At 37.7% G+C, this 13263-nt stretch overlaps 3 protein-coding genes across 4 annotated transcripts; 2 read left to right on the forward strand and 1 right to left on the reverse strand.

The window, feature by feature from the left end:
- Positions 1–760: 760 nt before the first annotated feature.
- Positions 761–4735, reverse strand: LOC125214289 (protein NSP-INTERACTING KINASE 3-like). Its single transcript, XM_048115232.1, has 11 exons — positions 3946–4735; positions 3689–3821; positions 3480–3551; positions 3268–3411; positions 3104–3175; positions 2958–3017; positions 2762–2859; positions 2537–2680; positions 1806–2147; positions 1342–1733; positions 761–1269 (listed from the first exon to the last, which is right to left on the reverse strand). The coding sequence occupies exons 1-11, from the start codon at positions 4046–4048 to the stop codon at positions 949–951; spliced, it is 1881 nt and encodes a 626-aa protein (XP_047971189.1). The 5' UTR covers positions 4049–4735; the 3' UTR covers positions 761–948.
- A 2184-nt stretch (positions 4736–6919) lies between these two features.
- Positions 6920–7894, forward strand: LOC125209816. Its single transcript, XM_048109397.1, has one exon. The coding sequence runs from the start codon at positions 6920–6922 to the stop codon at positions 7892–7894; it is 975 nt and encodes a 324-aa protein (XP_047965354.1).
- Positions 7895–10054: 2160 nt separating this feature from the next.
- On the forward strand, positions 10055–13082 carry LOC125213217 (E3 ubiquitin-protein ligase BOI). Of its 2 annotated transcripts, none has more exons than XM_048113630.1 (4): positions 10055–10293; positions 11192–11326; positions 12038–12399; positions 12516–13082. In XM_048113630.1, exons 1-4 carry the CDS (start codon positions 10245–10247, stop codon positions 13029–13031), a joined length of 1062 nt encoding a protein of 353 aa, XP_047969587.1. In that variant the 5' UTR covers positions 10055–10244; the 3' UTR covers positions 13032–13082. The 2 variants fall into 2 exon arrangements, with proteins under 2 accessions (XP_047969587.1, XP_047969588.1); XM_048113631.1 differs by having other exon boundaries at positions 10056–10242.
- The last annotated feature ends 181 nt before the right edge of the window (positions 13083–13263 follow it).

A 13263-nucleotide genomic window follows, 5' to 3' on the forward strand; every position in this document is an offset into this window, starting at 1 on the left:
TATTAATGATATCATATTCAGGTTTGTATTCGAATTTAAAGTTTCTTTAATAGCTTCAGTCGTTATCAAGTTATCACCATAATAATTCAATTCACACAAGTATAATTTATGGAATGTATCAATTTCTAATATGGGATTACATTTAATTGATTTTGGGTATATACATACCCAAAATGTTACAATCTATACATATAGTTGTATATTATGATACCCTTAACATTATGACAATATTTGATGTCTTTAATTCAGAAATACTATATTTGTACAGAATCTGATTGAGGCATTGTTAATTGCATCATCATATGATTATTAATTTATGACTCTGCACATGGTGCTCGTTTTCGATATAAAATGTCACATCTTTCCCAAGACATTAGTCTTACAAATGAAGCAATCCCAGGCGCTTTTCCCTTTGTTGAGCTGTATTAATTAAAGGCATACTTTTTTTAATTTTATAAGTACTGTGACTATGATTTTGATTTAGTAATATATTTATTGTTTTATTATTTGTGGAAAGCATATAATTTCTGGTCCTTACGCTAAATCAACATATAGTTCAGGCCCAGTATGTAAAGAATGTACTAAGTATATTTTTGGATTATGGCCCAAATAAATCGAAATATGTTAGTAGTATAGTGTAGGAGCACAATTTAGTTCATGATCTCTAACTCTTGTCTACAATTAATCGTAAATAATTTAGCTACACACTAACATATGCATCACATTGCAAAACACAATTATGAGCAAACCCTCTTGGAAATGTAATGAATCTAATACTTCCACCAAACAACTCAAATGTACATGATTCTTTCTTTCTTTCTTTCTTTTATACAGGTGATTTCAGACACACAAATAGTTCCAAACAAACACTATAGACAGCAACGAATGGTAAATTTTCAAATCTTTTAGCTTAATAATCGATACATAAACTAACATTATGGAAAGATACTACCTTGGCCCGGATAGCTCCATAGCCTCAACTACAAGGGATGATTCGTCTATCAATTCCGAGTATCTTTGAACGGGATGTTCAAATGATCGGTATCTAGGGGGCTCGTTGTTCTGTGATTGCTCCTCCCACTTCTCTGCTAGGCCATCGCCTTCCAGCATTCTCAAAACCTCTGACATTTTAGGCCGATGCAACGGATTGAACTGCGTGCACAGCAATGCCACCTCAACCATTTCCTTAAGCTCTGTTTCATCATACTCTCTCTTCAGGTCTTTGTCTGCCATAAGCCTCAGCTTCCCTTCTTGGTGGACCTTCTTTACCTATATCACCAATTTAGCAACATCATCAACATTGTGTGTGTAACAGTTTTAGAAAGGTGGTGCTCGTCGTACCCAGTCTAGTATCACCCCTTTCTGGTTATTTCCCCGCCCAAAGTTGACAGCTTTTTGTCCTGTGATCAGCTCCAGGAGTAGGATTCCGAATCCGAAGACATCAGTCTTCTCGGATGATTGGCCCGTCGAGAGGTATTCGGGCGCTATGTGACCAACAGTGCCACGGACAGCTGTGGTGACATGAGAATCGCGGTGGTCCAGGAGCTTCGCCAATCCAAAGTCGCCAACCACTGCCTCAAAGTCTTCATCCAGCAGAATGTTGGCTGCTTTGACGTCGCGATGGATGACTCTGGGGTCACACTGCTCGTGCAGATACACCAGACCCCGTGCAGTGCCCAGCGCTATCCTCTTCCGCCTTGACCAGTCCAGTACTGGCTTCCCATGGACATGGTCTGCCAAAAAAATCAATTATGGATACCTTTACATAATGATCAACTGATGATTGACTGTTGGATTTTGCTTACCTTTCAGTCTCGATGCCACACTGCCATTTGGCATGTACGGATAGATTAGGAGTCGCTCGCTTTCAGTTGAGCAGAACCCCCAGAGTCGGAGGAGATTTCTGTGAACAGCCAAACTGATCAACTCTACCTCTGTCTGGAACTGTATCTCTCCACCAACAGCATTGTAATCCTTTATCCTTTTCACAGCCACTACAGTCCCGTTGTTCAAGCGACCCTTGTATACAACACCGAATCCTCCCTTCCCTAGTATATTCTTCACATTGAAATGATCAGTTGCGTCTCGAAGCTCCTTGAAAGTATACCTTCTCAAATGCCCTAGGCGTACCTCGGGGTCATATTGCTCTGTTAAAAATCATAGCAATGGAAGTCAGTTCCAAACCAAGACAAGTTTCTGTGATTGCATTAGCACGTGCAAAATAAACATAGTATTCGGATATGATGTAACGAGGAGCAAACAAAGCTTCTCCCGAGGAAAGAGGAATGATGAACAATGAGAACTTTTGCTTTACATATAAGAGTGTAATTCTAAAATGAACTGGCGAGCAGAAGCATGTTGAGGACCAGTTCTACGAGCTATAAAAAGAAACAATCGAGCAAAAAAACTTGTCGGGCTCAGTGGTTACCATCTCAACGCCAATATTCATTAACTTTCAAGAACCAGATGAGACACATCTATTTATCAATATAAATTAGTTCATACATTCATTCGTGTTCTAACAATGTAAACTCACCGTTAATATCAAAAAATATCTGTTGATGTCGCCTGTATCGCCACCAAAACAGCAAGCCAACAACAACAATGATGAAAAAGGAACCACCAAAGCTTGCTCCAAAAGCAACTGCAACATGATGTTTTGTTCCAGAGTCTGATTGACCTGCGTAGGAAGCAGATATCAGATAATATATTATCTCGATCATGAGGCACAAGCGATGGAAGAAGATGAGATGATACTTGCCTTTAACAGCATCTGGTGGGAAGGACAACGGCTCTGGATAGACAACAGAACAATTGTTTCGAGAATTCAGTCCACAAATTAGAGGGTTCCCGACCATTCTGAAAACCGATTCGAGCAATGAGGCTACTTAAAATTAGCAACGAGTATAATGCAATATGAGAACAAATTAGTCCATGTAACTAGAAAGATAACTCACTTAAACGTTCTAGCATGAATTTTAGGCAACGAGCCACTGAAATTATTGAAGGAAATGTCTCTGCAAGAATTAATAATACAATAAGCCTACAGTTATTGATTGAAGGGGGATACTACAGCCATTTTGAGAAATGAAGGATGGCATACACGAGAGTGAGACTCTCGACTTTGGTCAGAGAGTCGGGAATAGGTCCAGTAAGGCTGTTATTGTTAATCCGCCTGTCTTGCCAGAAGAATAGCAGGCATGAGAATCAATCTTCAGAAAGTAGTAGTATTAGTTAATTGCTTAATTGTATAATTCTCAAACGCACAGATAGTTCAAGTTCTTCAGATCCCCCAGAGAACTGGGAATTTCACCAGATAGCCTGTTAACAGAGAGGTCGAGTGCTTGAAGCTTTTCTAACTTCCCAACAGCGGCTGGAATAGTACCAGTGATTCCATTGTTTTGCAGTAACCTACAGAGACATAGGCATTAGCAAAATCACACTCCATCCAAGAAGCAAGCATTATCTAAACTACTTACACAGATTGCAAGTTAGTGAGGTTCGCTATCCGGGGCGACAGAGTTCCAGATAAGCCAAGGCTAGATAGTCCTCTGGTTAACCATCAATAAAGATTAGTGATAAGATTGAAAAACTTTTTCACTGTTATGCAAGCATTGGTAACAAGAAAGATTAGTGATGACATTAAGAAACCAATTTCAGCATTAGTTTCGGCGGCCAAGCAACTTACAGAGCAGAGACATAACCATCTAGGCCACAAGTAACCATTCTCCAGCTACAGGGATCAACAGAATTAGCATCCCAATTTTCCAGCACATTGAAAGGATCGTGTAAGTCATTCTTTATTGCGATCAGAGCAACAACTGCAGGGAGTTGCAAGAACAGGAACAAGACTAGTGATCAGTTATAATTTCCATATAATTTCCAAATTACTGAGCAAAGGAAACTAAAAAAACAAAACCTTTTTTCAGAAAGAAGAAAATCTACCTTCATAATTTACACCAGAAGGAGATAGAGTTGAATGAGAAGCCTCAATTAAGGTCAAAACCAGCAATCCCACTTGCCAAAGCAGGAACTTTCCTCTTTCCATACTCCACTAATTTCACCTCTGCATAATTCTCATTCCCTTCATAGAATAAGTGATCTCACCGCAATTCACACACTCCACACACAATGCTCATACAAACAAAGATTTCCCACTTCTAGATTCCGAAACTACTCACTGAATCTCCAATAAATCCACCAGCTTTAGGCAGAAAAACAAAAGGCCCGGATGATAAAGGTGCTGTCTTGATCCAAACGGAGCAGATTTCTTACCCAAAATGCTCACAAACATGGGATGAAGTGAAACCAAAAAAATGAGGGGTATTTTCTTGAAAACAAAGCCTTGAGATATGGGAATTGAGTTTGCCTATGAATTCCACGCAGTTTTAACCTTCTATCCGTCTTTGCGTTTTGCAAAAAAGGTAAAAAGAGAAAAATCTCTACAGCTTATAGCATCTTATTCTTTACAAAAATGAAAAATCCACTAGTTTTTTCAAGAACAGCATAACTCTACACACTTCAGTTCTTCACTCTTCAGCCATAATTCGCACAATTCAATAGTGTATTTACAAAATAAGATAATTCTGCAAAAAGGTGCATAAACATTAAACATAAAGATAGCGACGCCTCACAGTGCGGTCACAGATACAGATGTAGAAAAATCTACTTGTATTTTTTCGGGGAAACAATAAATTTGCTTTGAATTCGAAGATAGAACAATGGCATATCTTAGATTAAAAATATAATCAGATTACAGAACCAAAAATACAGATATTTGATGGCAGGAGTCACTTCTTTGGACTTATTAATTTATTTTATTAAATTTAAATTGTACTACTAATGATTTTGATCTGCCCATGGCCATTGACTTGTTTTTAAATCAGACATCACTTTTCTTCGCAGTTGTTATCAGAGTGATTTATTATAATCTCAGTCACCAATAAAATTTAATTTACTGAGAATTGTTAGTATACAGTAGTTTAGAGCATCTCCAACCATTCCACTAAACTCAAACTCATTTTAGCGTAAATCTCACACTAAATATTGATTTTACTCCAACCATTTATACTAAACTTAAACTTAAAAGAATATTCTCTATATTATGCTTTTTTTACTCACAAAATTTAAAAAACTTTTAGGTATTAGTTTAGTGTAAACCTAAATATAGGTATTTTTTTCTCAAAAATCAAAAATAGGATTGATTTTTGAGTACTATTGGAGCTAAGTACCTATCCCATTTTAGGTTTTAGTGTACCATTAGAGATGGTCTTAGTATAGTAGTATAAGTAATATACTTATTTTTAGGGGTGGTTACTGTAACAATAGTAACGTAATATAGTATTTGATTAGGTGTTTCTTATATTCGTTAGTGTGTATTCGGGCTCTGCTCGCTTTTCTTAAAAAAAAAAAAAAAGAGAGAGACACAATTGTACTTATAAATACATAAATTGTACTTATAAATACTTATCTTTCTTTAGAGACACAATTTTACATGTTTTGAAGTAGTAATAACTTATTTTATTAAATATTTTCTCTTATATACATCAATTTTTAAATAAAGTGTTGTTGGTGAAGGAATAGTAATGTGGTTATTAGGTAAGAGTTGATATGGTTTGTTAAGCTACCCAATATAATGAAAACCATTTATTTTCATAAAATACTAGTAGTACTAATTTATAGTATGACATACGTATAGTAGATCAATTGTATCTTCTAGAGTTAAAAGGAATAGGCATGGGAATCTTTATCACAAATTTCTCTTTCTTCTAGTACTTGATTTATTTTTTCCAATGTATGAGGATCTTTTTTTATTTCAATGTTGGGTACATGACATCACATTAATGTTGGAAAAATGTTCTTTAATTTGTGTTATGTGAAACACTAGGCGTAAGGGTATTTCTGTCGTATTGGGAAAGCTGAATATTCTCTGGTCTACATTTGTAATAGAATTTAATTCTTTATTATTTCCTGCATCCCAAATAAATTGAGTCAAAATTTTTCATTACAAGATTAAGAATTGTGTTAAAAAATATAACAAATGAATAAAGTAGGAAAAATAATAGAGTATAGAATAGAGTAAGTAATGAAATAAAATAAGAATAATTAGATATATGTATTTTATCAAAAAATAAAATAACTCAATTCAATTGGAACATAAAAAAAATGAATTTAATTCAACTTAGTAAAGAGTAGGAAGGTCTATACTACTTCAAACCTAGAGTATTTTATTTTATTAAGGAATTTTACTTCACTCATCCGGATGACCGGAAGCAAGAAAGAAATACTTCATAGTACATTTTTATTACTACAAAAGTTATAGTAGCTCTACGTTTCATCAAAATTGTACTAGCTCTTTAATTTATTTCATCAAGATTGTAGGAGTAGCTCTTAAATTTGGATATATTGTGATAGTTGTATTAAAGACCAATTTCTTGAGGCCCATTTTGGGTAAATCAAAATTAAAAAGTAAGATGAAGGATTGGTTATGAGAATTAATTAGCAACTTCAAGCAGCAGCACTGATGCAGTCAATAGCCTTTTTGCAGATTCCAGTCATGGTTGCCTCTGGTCCATTAGGGCATGAATAACGCAGGCGGGCCGGGCCGCAAATCGCGAGTCCTGGCCCGAGAACAGCGTTGGAGGAGGTTGCGGCTCGGCCCGGGACGGTCCCGAGGACGCAGTTGCGTCCCGGGGCCGCTCCCGAGTCACGTCCCGGCCGGCGTTATGCGTGCCCGGGCCGCATCGGTTGCGGCCCGTCCCGGCGTTAATTGCGTTTGGGCCGGGCCGCAAGTCCCCACCGAATTTCAATTTTTTTTTTTTTCTATTTATACACTATATTTGCTCATTTTTTGTAACTCTTCCACACAAACTCTCACTTCACTCTCAATCCTCTAGCATTTCAAGACTTTTTGAGTTCTATGGATTGGTTTAACAGCGACCAACGCCAGATGGACGATTTCGTGAACTCCCAGAACTGGCAAGTGCCGCCGACACCCGATCCAGATGCAACACCTAGTCCCGGGCTGCCTACCAATGTAGACATGGCATCGCCGGTTAGCACTGATGAGTACGATATCAGCGATATGGAGCCAACTCCACGGAGGGGCAAGGGCAAGGTTGCCGATGAGGATGGGCTGAAGAAGTACAGTCCGCAGGAGACAATGTGGCTGGCCAAGAACTACGTCGACGTCTCCGAGGACGCTGTGATCGGCAACCAGCAAAGCGGCAAAGCGTTCTGGCAGCGGATTGCGGATAAGTACAACGCTGGTCGACCCGAAGGCTCGTTCGAGCGTACTTACGTGAAGCTACGCAAGCATTGGGGTCGGGTGCAGAAGGAGATTAACAAGTGGAATGGCAAGTGGACTAACGTAGTCCGGATGTGGCCGAGCGGGCACAGCGAGATGGACCTTGTGGACAAGGCCAAGGCAGATTACTTCGCTGACGGGAAGAAGCACTTCAAGTACTTCGACGTTTGGAAGCTTGTCGAGAAGAGCCCGAAGTACACTGGTGGGGCTGAAGCGGCGGCGAAGAGAACCAAAGTCGCCGCCGGACACTACACTTCAAGCGAAGGAGGTCCGCCAATCGACCTCAACGTGACAGACGATGACTTCTTCCTCTCATCTCCTGGTACTGGAAGCCGTCCGATGGGCACAAAGACGGCAAAGAGGAAAGCAAAAGGGAAGACAACTGCGAGCTACTCCGCTATGCCGCCGCCGCCACCCAATCCTTCCTTGGACAAGATATCAGACTCTATGTCGGATATGAGTATTACGTTGCGGATGGGCCAGCTGACGGAGTTGACATCGAGGGATACCTCGAGAATGTCGGAGTACGAGCTCGAATTGCACCGTGAGATGATCGAATACCTTCGCGCACAAATGAAGAAAAAGTAGTTCTTTTTTCTAGGATTTGTAATTTTCTTTTTTCTAGGTTTGGTAATTTTCTTTCTCTAGTATTGGTAATTTTTTTTTCTAGGATTTGTAATTTTCTTTTCCTATTTTCTGACTGAACAATGAATTTTCCCGGTTTTAATTGTTCAACGTATTCTATTTTACGATTAAAATATGTTGTGAAATGAATAGTTGTGGTCTGAGTTGTGGCCCGAGTTGTGGCCTGCGGTGTTAATGGAGTTGTGACCTGGAACCCCTAATTTGAGGGAATGATGACGTGGAGGAGACTTGCGGCCCAAATCCGGGCCAGGGTTATTCATGCTCTTAACCTACATCCCAAACATATCAATCCATAAGGTTGTTTATATTCATTGACAACGTATGTGCACGCGCGTGTGTATTATGTATATGTATAGACCTCGATAGGAATGCCGATTTGTTCAGCAAGAATCTTCATTATCTCGAGTCCCTTCTGGTAACTAGGCCTTCCTCATGAATAAAGAATTGTCATGTGTTTTGAGCAGCTAACAATGGTGGACATCATGCAATTTTATTTAAAATTTTAATTTTTAGTACATCACCTTTTTTTTTAGGTGAAGGCAATTAAGCCCATTAGTTCACAAATTAAGTGAGGCCATGGACCCATTGACCAAATAAATGAAATTAATCAAGTGAGGCCTAACCCATTAGCCCATCACCTTAAAAAAAATATGACATGGCCTGCGAATTAAATTCAAAACTCATAAACTAATGAAATCAATTTTTTGAGGCCGAAACACAGCCCCCCACACCCCCCCCCCCCCCCCCCCCATTTGCCCAAAATATTAAATAAATAATAAAATATAATTACACAATTGTAGTTAAGTTGAGGATTTTTAATCTTGAAAACAACTAGCTATGGGCCTATCCTATGGAACATCCGAACACGTAAAGAGGGAAAATAAATGAGAAATAAATAGATTTGTCCGTAATAAGATAAGGCCGGTTCATTCATTTAATGGAGTAACTTAATTTTCCACCAAATAATTACTAATACCATCAAAATGAGTTAATAGTAAGAAATTACTATAATCAATATAAATCAAGAAATTAATTTTGTTACACTTTATTAAGAAAAAAAACTAATGAGGGCTGATTTTATTTTTCTCTTTGTTTCTCAATTTAGGATGTGACTCATTATTCTAATGACTTTACGTCCCAATTCATTTGCTCATTATCTTAGGCACGTTACCAAAAAAAAAATGAGGGCCAGAATTTTAAAAGGTAAGAAGATTCTAATTGGAAGTGATTAAGCTTTGAGACAACGAAACGCCATTAATCACGCCACATTAATATTTGATTGCAATAAAAGGTCCCCCAAAAAACCGTTGCGTATGACTTATTAATAAATACAGATTTTTTTTTCTTTTTTTTTTTTGTTGTTGTTGTTAATTTCAATTGAATAATAACGAAAGTGGGGTTAATGGTGGAGTCAATGGACAATTATCGTATGGATTAGCGATAAGCATCAAAATAAATATTATTAAGTGCAGTATTATATAAGAATACAGTCATTAATGAATGGCAGCCTCTCCTTTCAATTATTGTTATCAAACATCAACTATGATTATTTACCGTGCCATTAGTGCAGATTTTATGATCAACTTTTGAAATCAGCTCTAATAAATGGAAAAGATTTTATTATGAAAATCAATCTTGTACTCCGTTCATCCCGACTTATATAATGAATTTCATTGACATGAATATTAAGAAAAATATACTGGTTTAGTTAAAAAAAAGAATTATAGGAGTACTTAATTTCTGAAATGAATCTTGTACTCCCATCGATCCAACTTATATGATGAAGAAAATTGATTTAATTTATGAAATCAAATTTGTAGTCTCTTGTTCTCTTATGCGATGAATTACATTCTGACACAAGAATTATGAAAACTGTATTTATTAAAAAGATGAATTTATCAAAATGTAATAAATTTTTATAGATGATCAAAAATTAAAAGTAAGATTATTGGTTGTGAAGGGCTTAATAGTAGTAATAAAAAGTGGAAAAAAACAAGACGCGTATGTAAGCAAATAAAAACCAAAAAAAGAAGAGAAAAAAGGATGGGAGAAATGAGAATTGAATAATGAATAAAGGAGAAACCTGCCCCTCTCTCTCTCTCTCTTGTTTATTTCATGTGGGCCTCACTCGATTCGCTCTTCTTCATCTGCTGATTCCCTTTTCTGCTCTCTTCTGCGCGCTTTTATTTTGTTACAACAAACGCCTCCATCATCCCAACCAAACCCTCACCATTATTATATCTCTCACCGCACCACCATTTTTCTTCACTCGTACCCATTCTCTCCTTTAAGTATGTCTTTACAACTCTATTTCTTGGTTTTCATAACATTTATGATCCGAGGTCAATTCTATTTCTTAGTGAATAAAGATCTAATTTTTTTGATCATTTCCTATGCATGCCTTATTTTGCCCATGGAATAATATGCCTTTTACTGGATTTTTTCTTGTTGAGGATGAAAGATGTGTTGTTGCGCTTGATTGTCACTCTCTTATCTGATCAATCAATTTCTTGTATAAAGACATGAATTTTTATGATGATTTGTGTTCATTCAGAATTACTTTTAGGCTAAAGTGTTGGATGTGGAGCCAAATTGACTTCTTACTTTCATATTCGAAATTTCTAGTGTGTAATTTGGAGATCTCTCATTTTCTTGAGGCTGTTCCACGTTCCTTAAATAAAGGCACAAGTTTTTTTATATCATGTCTCCAACTACTGAATGTAGCAATATTCTTCCAAAGAAGCTAATGAGTTTTGTTGATAATTGTTCGTTTGAGTTAGATTTATTTCACCATAAGAGCTACAATTATGTGAAAATATCATGCATAGTCTCCAGTGTTACTTCTGCGTTGTGTTCAGGGAGTACTTAATACTTAGCTAAGTCCTTATCCTACCGAATCTCAGGTTTGCAATCTTTCTAGTCAGTATGTGTAATTGTGCTCTAGCAATTTCCGACTTAATAAACAAAAACAGAAGTAATTGTGCGAAACATCAAGTGTATGCTGTATTCCAAAAAGTCCTTTTGTCTCTCAGAGAGAGAAGAAGATAGACAAGATATGGCTGTTTATGTAATATTTTAGTTTTCATGATCCATTTTAAAAGGCCTGATGTATGAGCTTTTGTCAAACTTGTGTAATCAATGGGTCTCTAATACTTTCAAGTTTCAACAAACTATATTTGGCTCGAGCACAATCAATAGTTTGATCCTGTATTCGAGTTCATAACTGTGTTCCTCCTGCAGAAGCAAATCAGCTACACATACATTGTCTGGCAATGTTCAGAGGCAACAACAGCAACACTGCTGCCCCGTCTTTTCTTGAAAATCATCTTCAATACCCGGCAGATGTCCCAAATCAGCTGCAATTATGTGGAAACTGTGAGTTCTAACAGTTATCTATCATATCTGATATATATGGGTTTTACCCGCCATAATTGTGCTCTTTTAGTTTTCTTTGAAACGTGTTTTATAAATGCTCACTAGTCGCTACCATTGTTTTCTCTTTGATCATGCCTAAATATTTCCCACATGTGGTTATTGTTAGGCATCTGCAGTAGCATTTATTATTTGGTTGGGACTAGTGGTGGGGGTCGGAAAAATATTGAAGTGCATGTCCTAGCAATTCTGCATGTGCTGCTATTGTTTATACTACTTTATACCATGCTAACTGTCATGAACAAACATAACATGACATGTATTCGTGTTCTGTCTAAAATATATATCTGACCCTACATCATGACCTGTGCTTCCATTCTTTTGTTTATTTCGTTGGAAAAGTGAAGTGTCACATGCAATAATGATCCGATTTCCATTTAATGTTTTTCTCGTTTTAAACTTAGAGACGAGCTTAAAATTTTTGAATTCATCCATTTCTTAGTTCACATGTATTATGATCGATAGTCATTACCCCCAAAAAAGAGAAATAAAATATCCCTTTCCTTTGAAATTGTTGGTGATGACATTGGTATTGTAGTAAGAGTATACTGGTAAGTTGGATTAGCATCAAACGTCTAACGTTTTCTGTCTCGCATATTCTGGTGTGGGGCTAATGCATGTCCATTGATATATCTTGTTCGATTTGTGTTGCAGTACCTGTGGAATTTCATTCTGACCCTGTAAATTATCTTGGAAGTAACAGCGACACTCCATTCCTCCTGTCGAATAAATGTGGCAGGGATGCTGAAGCCATTCCGAGGCAGCAAAAATTTCCGTTTTCATTAAGCAATAAAACTTCAAATGATGAATCGGAGAGAAGAGCCAGCACGTTGAACCTAAATCCTGTGTCCACTGGTTTAAGACTCTCTTATGATGACGAGGAGCGGAACTCCTCTATCACTTCTGCAAGTGGAAGCCTGACAGCAGCATCCTCAGTTTTTCCTTATCTGAGCAATGACATCAAAAGTGAACTTGATCAGCAAAAGGAAGAACTCAACCACTTTATCAGAACTCAGGTATTTCTATTGTCCGTTCATGTGGGAAACTCGATAAAATGTGTAGTAGTAAAATGCTACTTGAGGCTGCAGTTGTCCAATGCACCCAGCTGACATATGTTCTTGAATCCGGACAGGAAGAAAATATGGTAAAAGGGGTCCAAGCCATGAGGCAGAGACACATGGCCTCTTTCGTGACTGCCCTGGAGAAACGAGTAAGCAGAAAGCTGCGCGAGAAAGACGTTGAGCTGGAGAGCGTAACCCGCAGAAACAAAGAACTGGTCGAGAGCATGAAGCAAGCAACGAGTGAAGCCCAGAACTGGTGCTATATGGCCAAGTACAACGAGTCAGTCGTGAATGTTCTGAAAACCAATCTCGAGCAAGCCATGCGGGGGTCAAACGCAGGCAAAGAAGGGCGTGGAGAGAGCGATGCGGATGATGCTGCGTCTTGCATTGATCCAAACAACTACCTCAGCGTCTCTGCTCCCGCGAAGAAAGACATCATCTGTAAAGCTTGCAAAGGCAAGGAGGTATCCGTTCTGCTAATGCCGTGTAGACATTTCTGTTTGTGTAGAGAGTGTCAAGCCTTTGCTACTGTTTGTCCTGTCTGTCAGATGATTACAACTGCTAGTTTCGAGGTCTATCTATCTTGAATATCAATTAAATATTTAACTTATCTTAATAGGAATACTCAGTTCTCTATATCCCCTGTTTGCCTGGCTTTACTGTGTAGTGTATACATATTTTTGTCATCTGAAAAATAGACCCTAGGGCCTAGGGCAATGAGAAACACTTGACTCTTGAGCATTTAAGTATTCATGTGCTTTTATAATGTGCATCCAAAAAAACATTGAAATATATATATTCTTGTTTTTTGTTGATTAT

Source organism: Salvia hispanica, chromosome 3 (assembly GCF_023119035.1).
Source record: "Salvia hispanica cultivar TCC Black 2014 chromosome 3, UniMelb_Shisp_WGS_1.0, whole genome shotgun sequence".
Classification (NCBI taxonomy): Eukaryota; Viridiplantae; Streptophyta; class Magnoliopsida; order Lamiales; family Lamiaceae; genus Salvia; species Salvia hispanica.

Excerpts from the sequence above, each read along its gene's own strand:
- LOC125214289 (XM_048115232.1), bottom strand. The coding sequence starts at position 4,048 with ATGGAAAGAGGAAAGTTCCTGCTTTGGCAAGTGGGATTGCTGGTTTTG. Across the intron at positions 3,552-3,688 it reads GATGGTTATGTCTCTGCTCT|AGGACTATCTAGCCTTGGCT; the intron begins GTAAGTTGCTTG and ends ATGGTTAACCAG. Across the intron at positions 2,148-2,536 it reads GATATTTTTTGATATTAACG|AGCAATATGACCCCGAGGTA; the intron begins GTGAGTTTACAT and ends GATTTTTAACAG.
- LOC125209816 (XM_048109397.1), top strand. The coding sequence starts at position 6,920 with ATGGATTGGTTTAACAGCGACCAACGCCAGATGGACGATTTCGTGAAC.
- LOC125213217 (XM_048113630.1), top strand. The coding sequence starts at position 10,245 with ATGTCTTTACAACTCTATTTCTTGGTTTTCATAACATTTATGATCCGA. Across the intron at positions 10,294-11,191 it reads CATAACATTTATGATCCGAG|AAGCAAATCAGCTACACATA; the intron begins GTCAATTCTATT and ends TTCCTCCTGCAG. Across the intron at positions 11,327-12,037 it reads GCTGCAATTATGTGGAAACT|TACCTGTGGAATTTCATTCT; the intron begins GTGAGTTCTAAC and ends TTTGTGTTGCAG.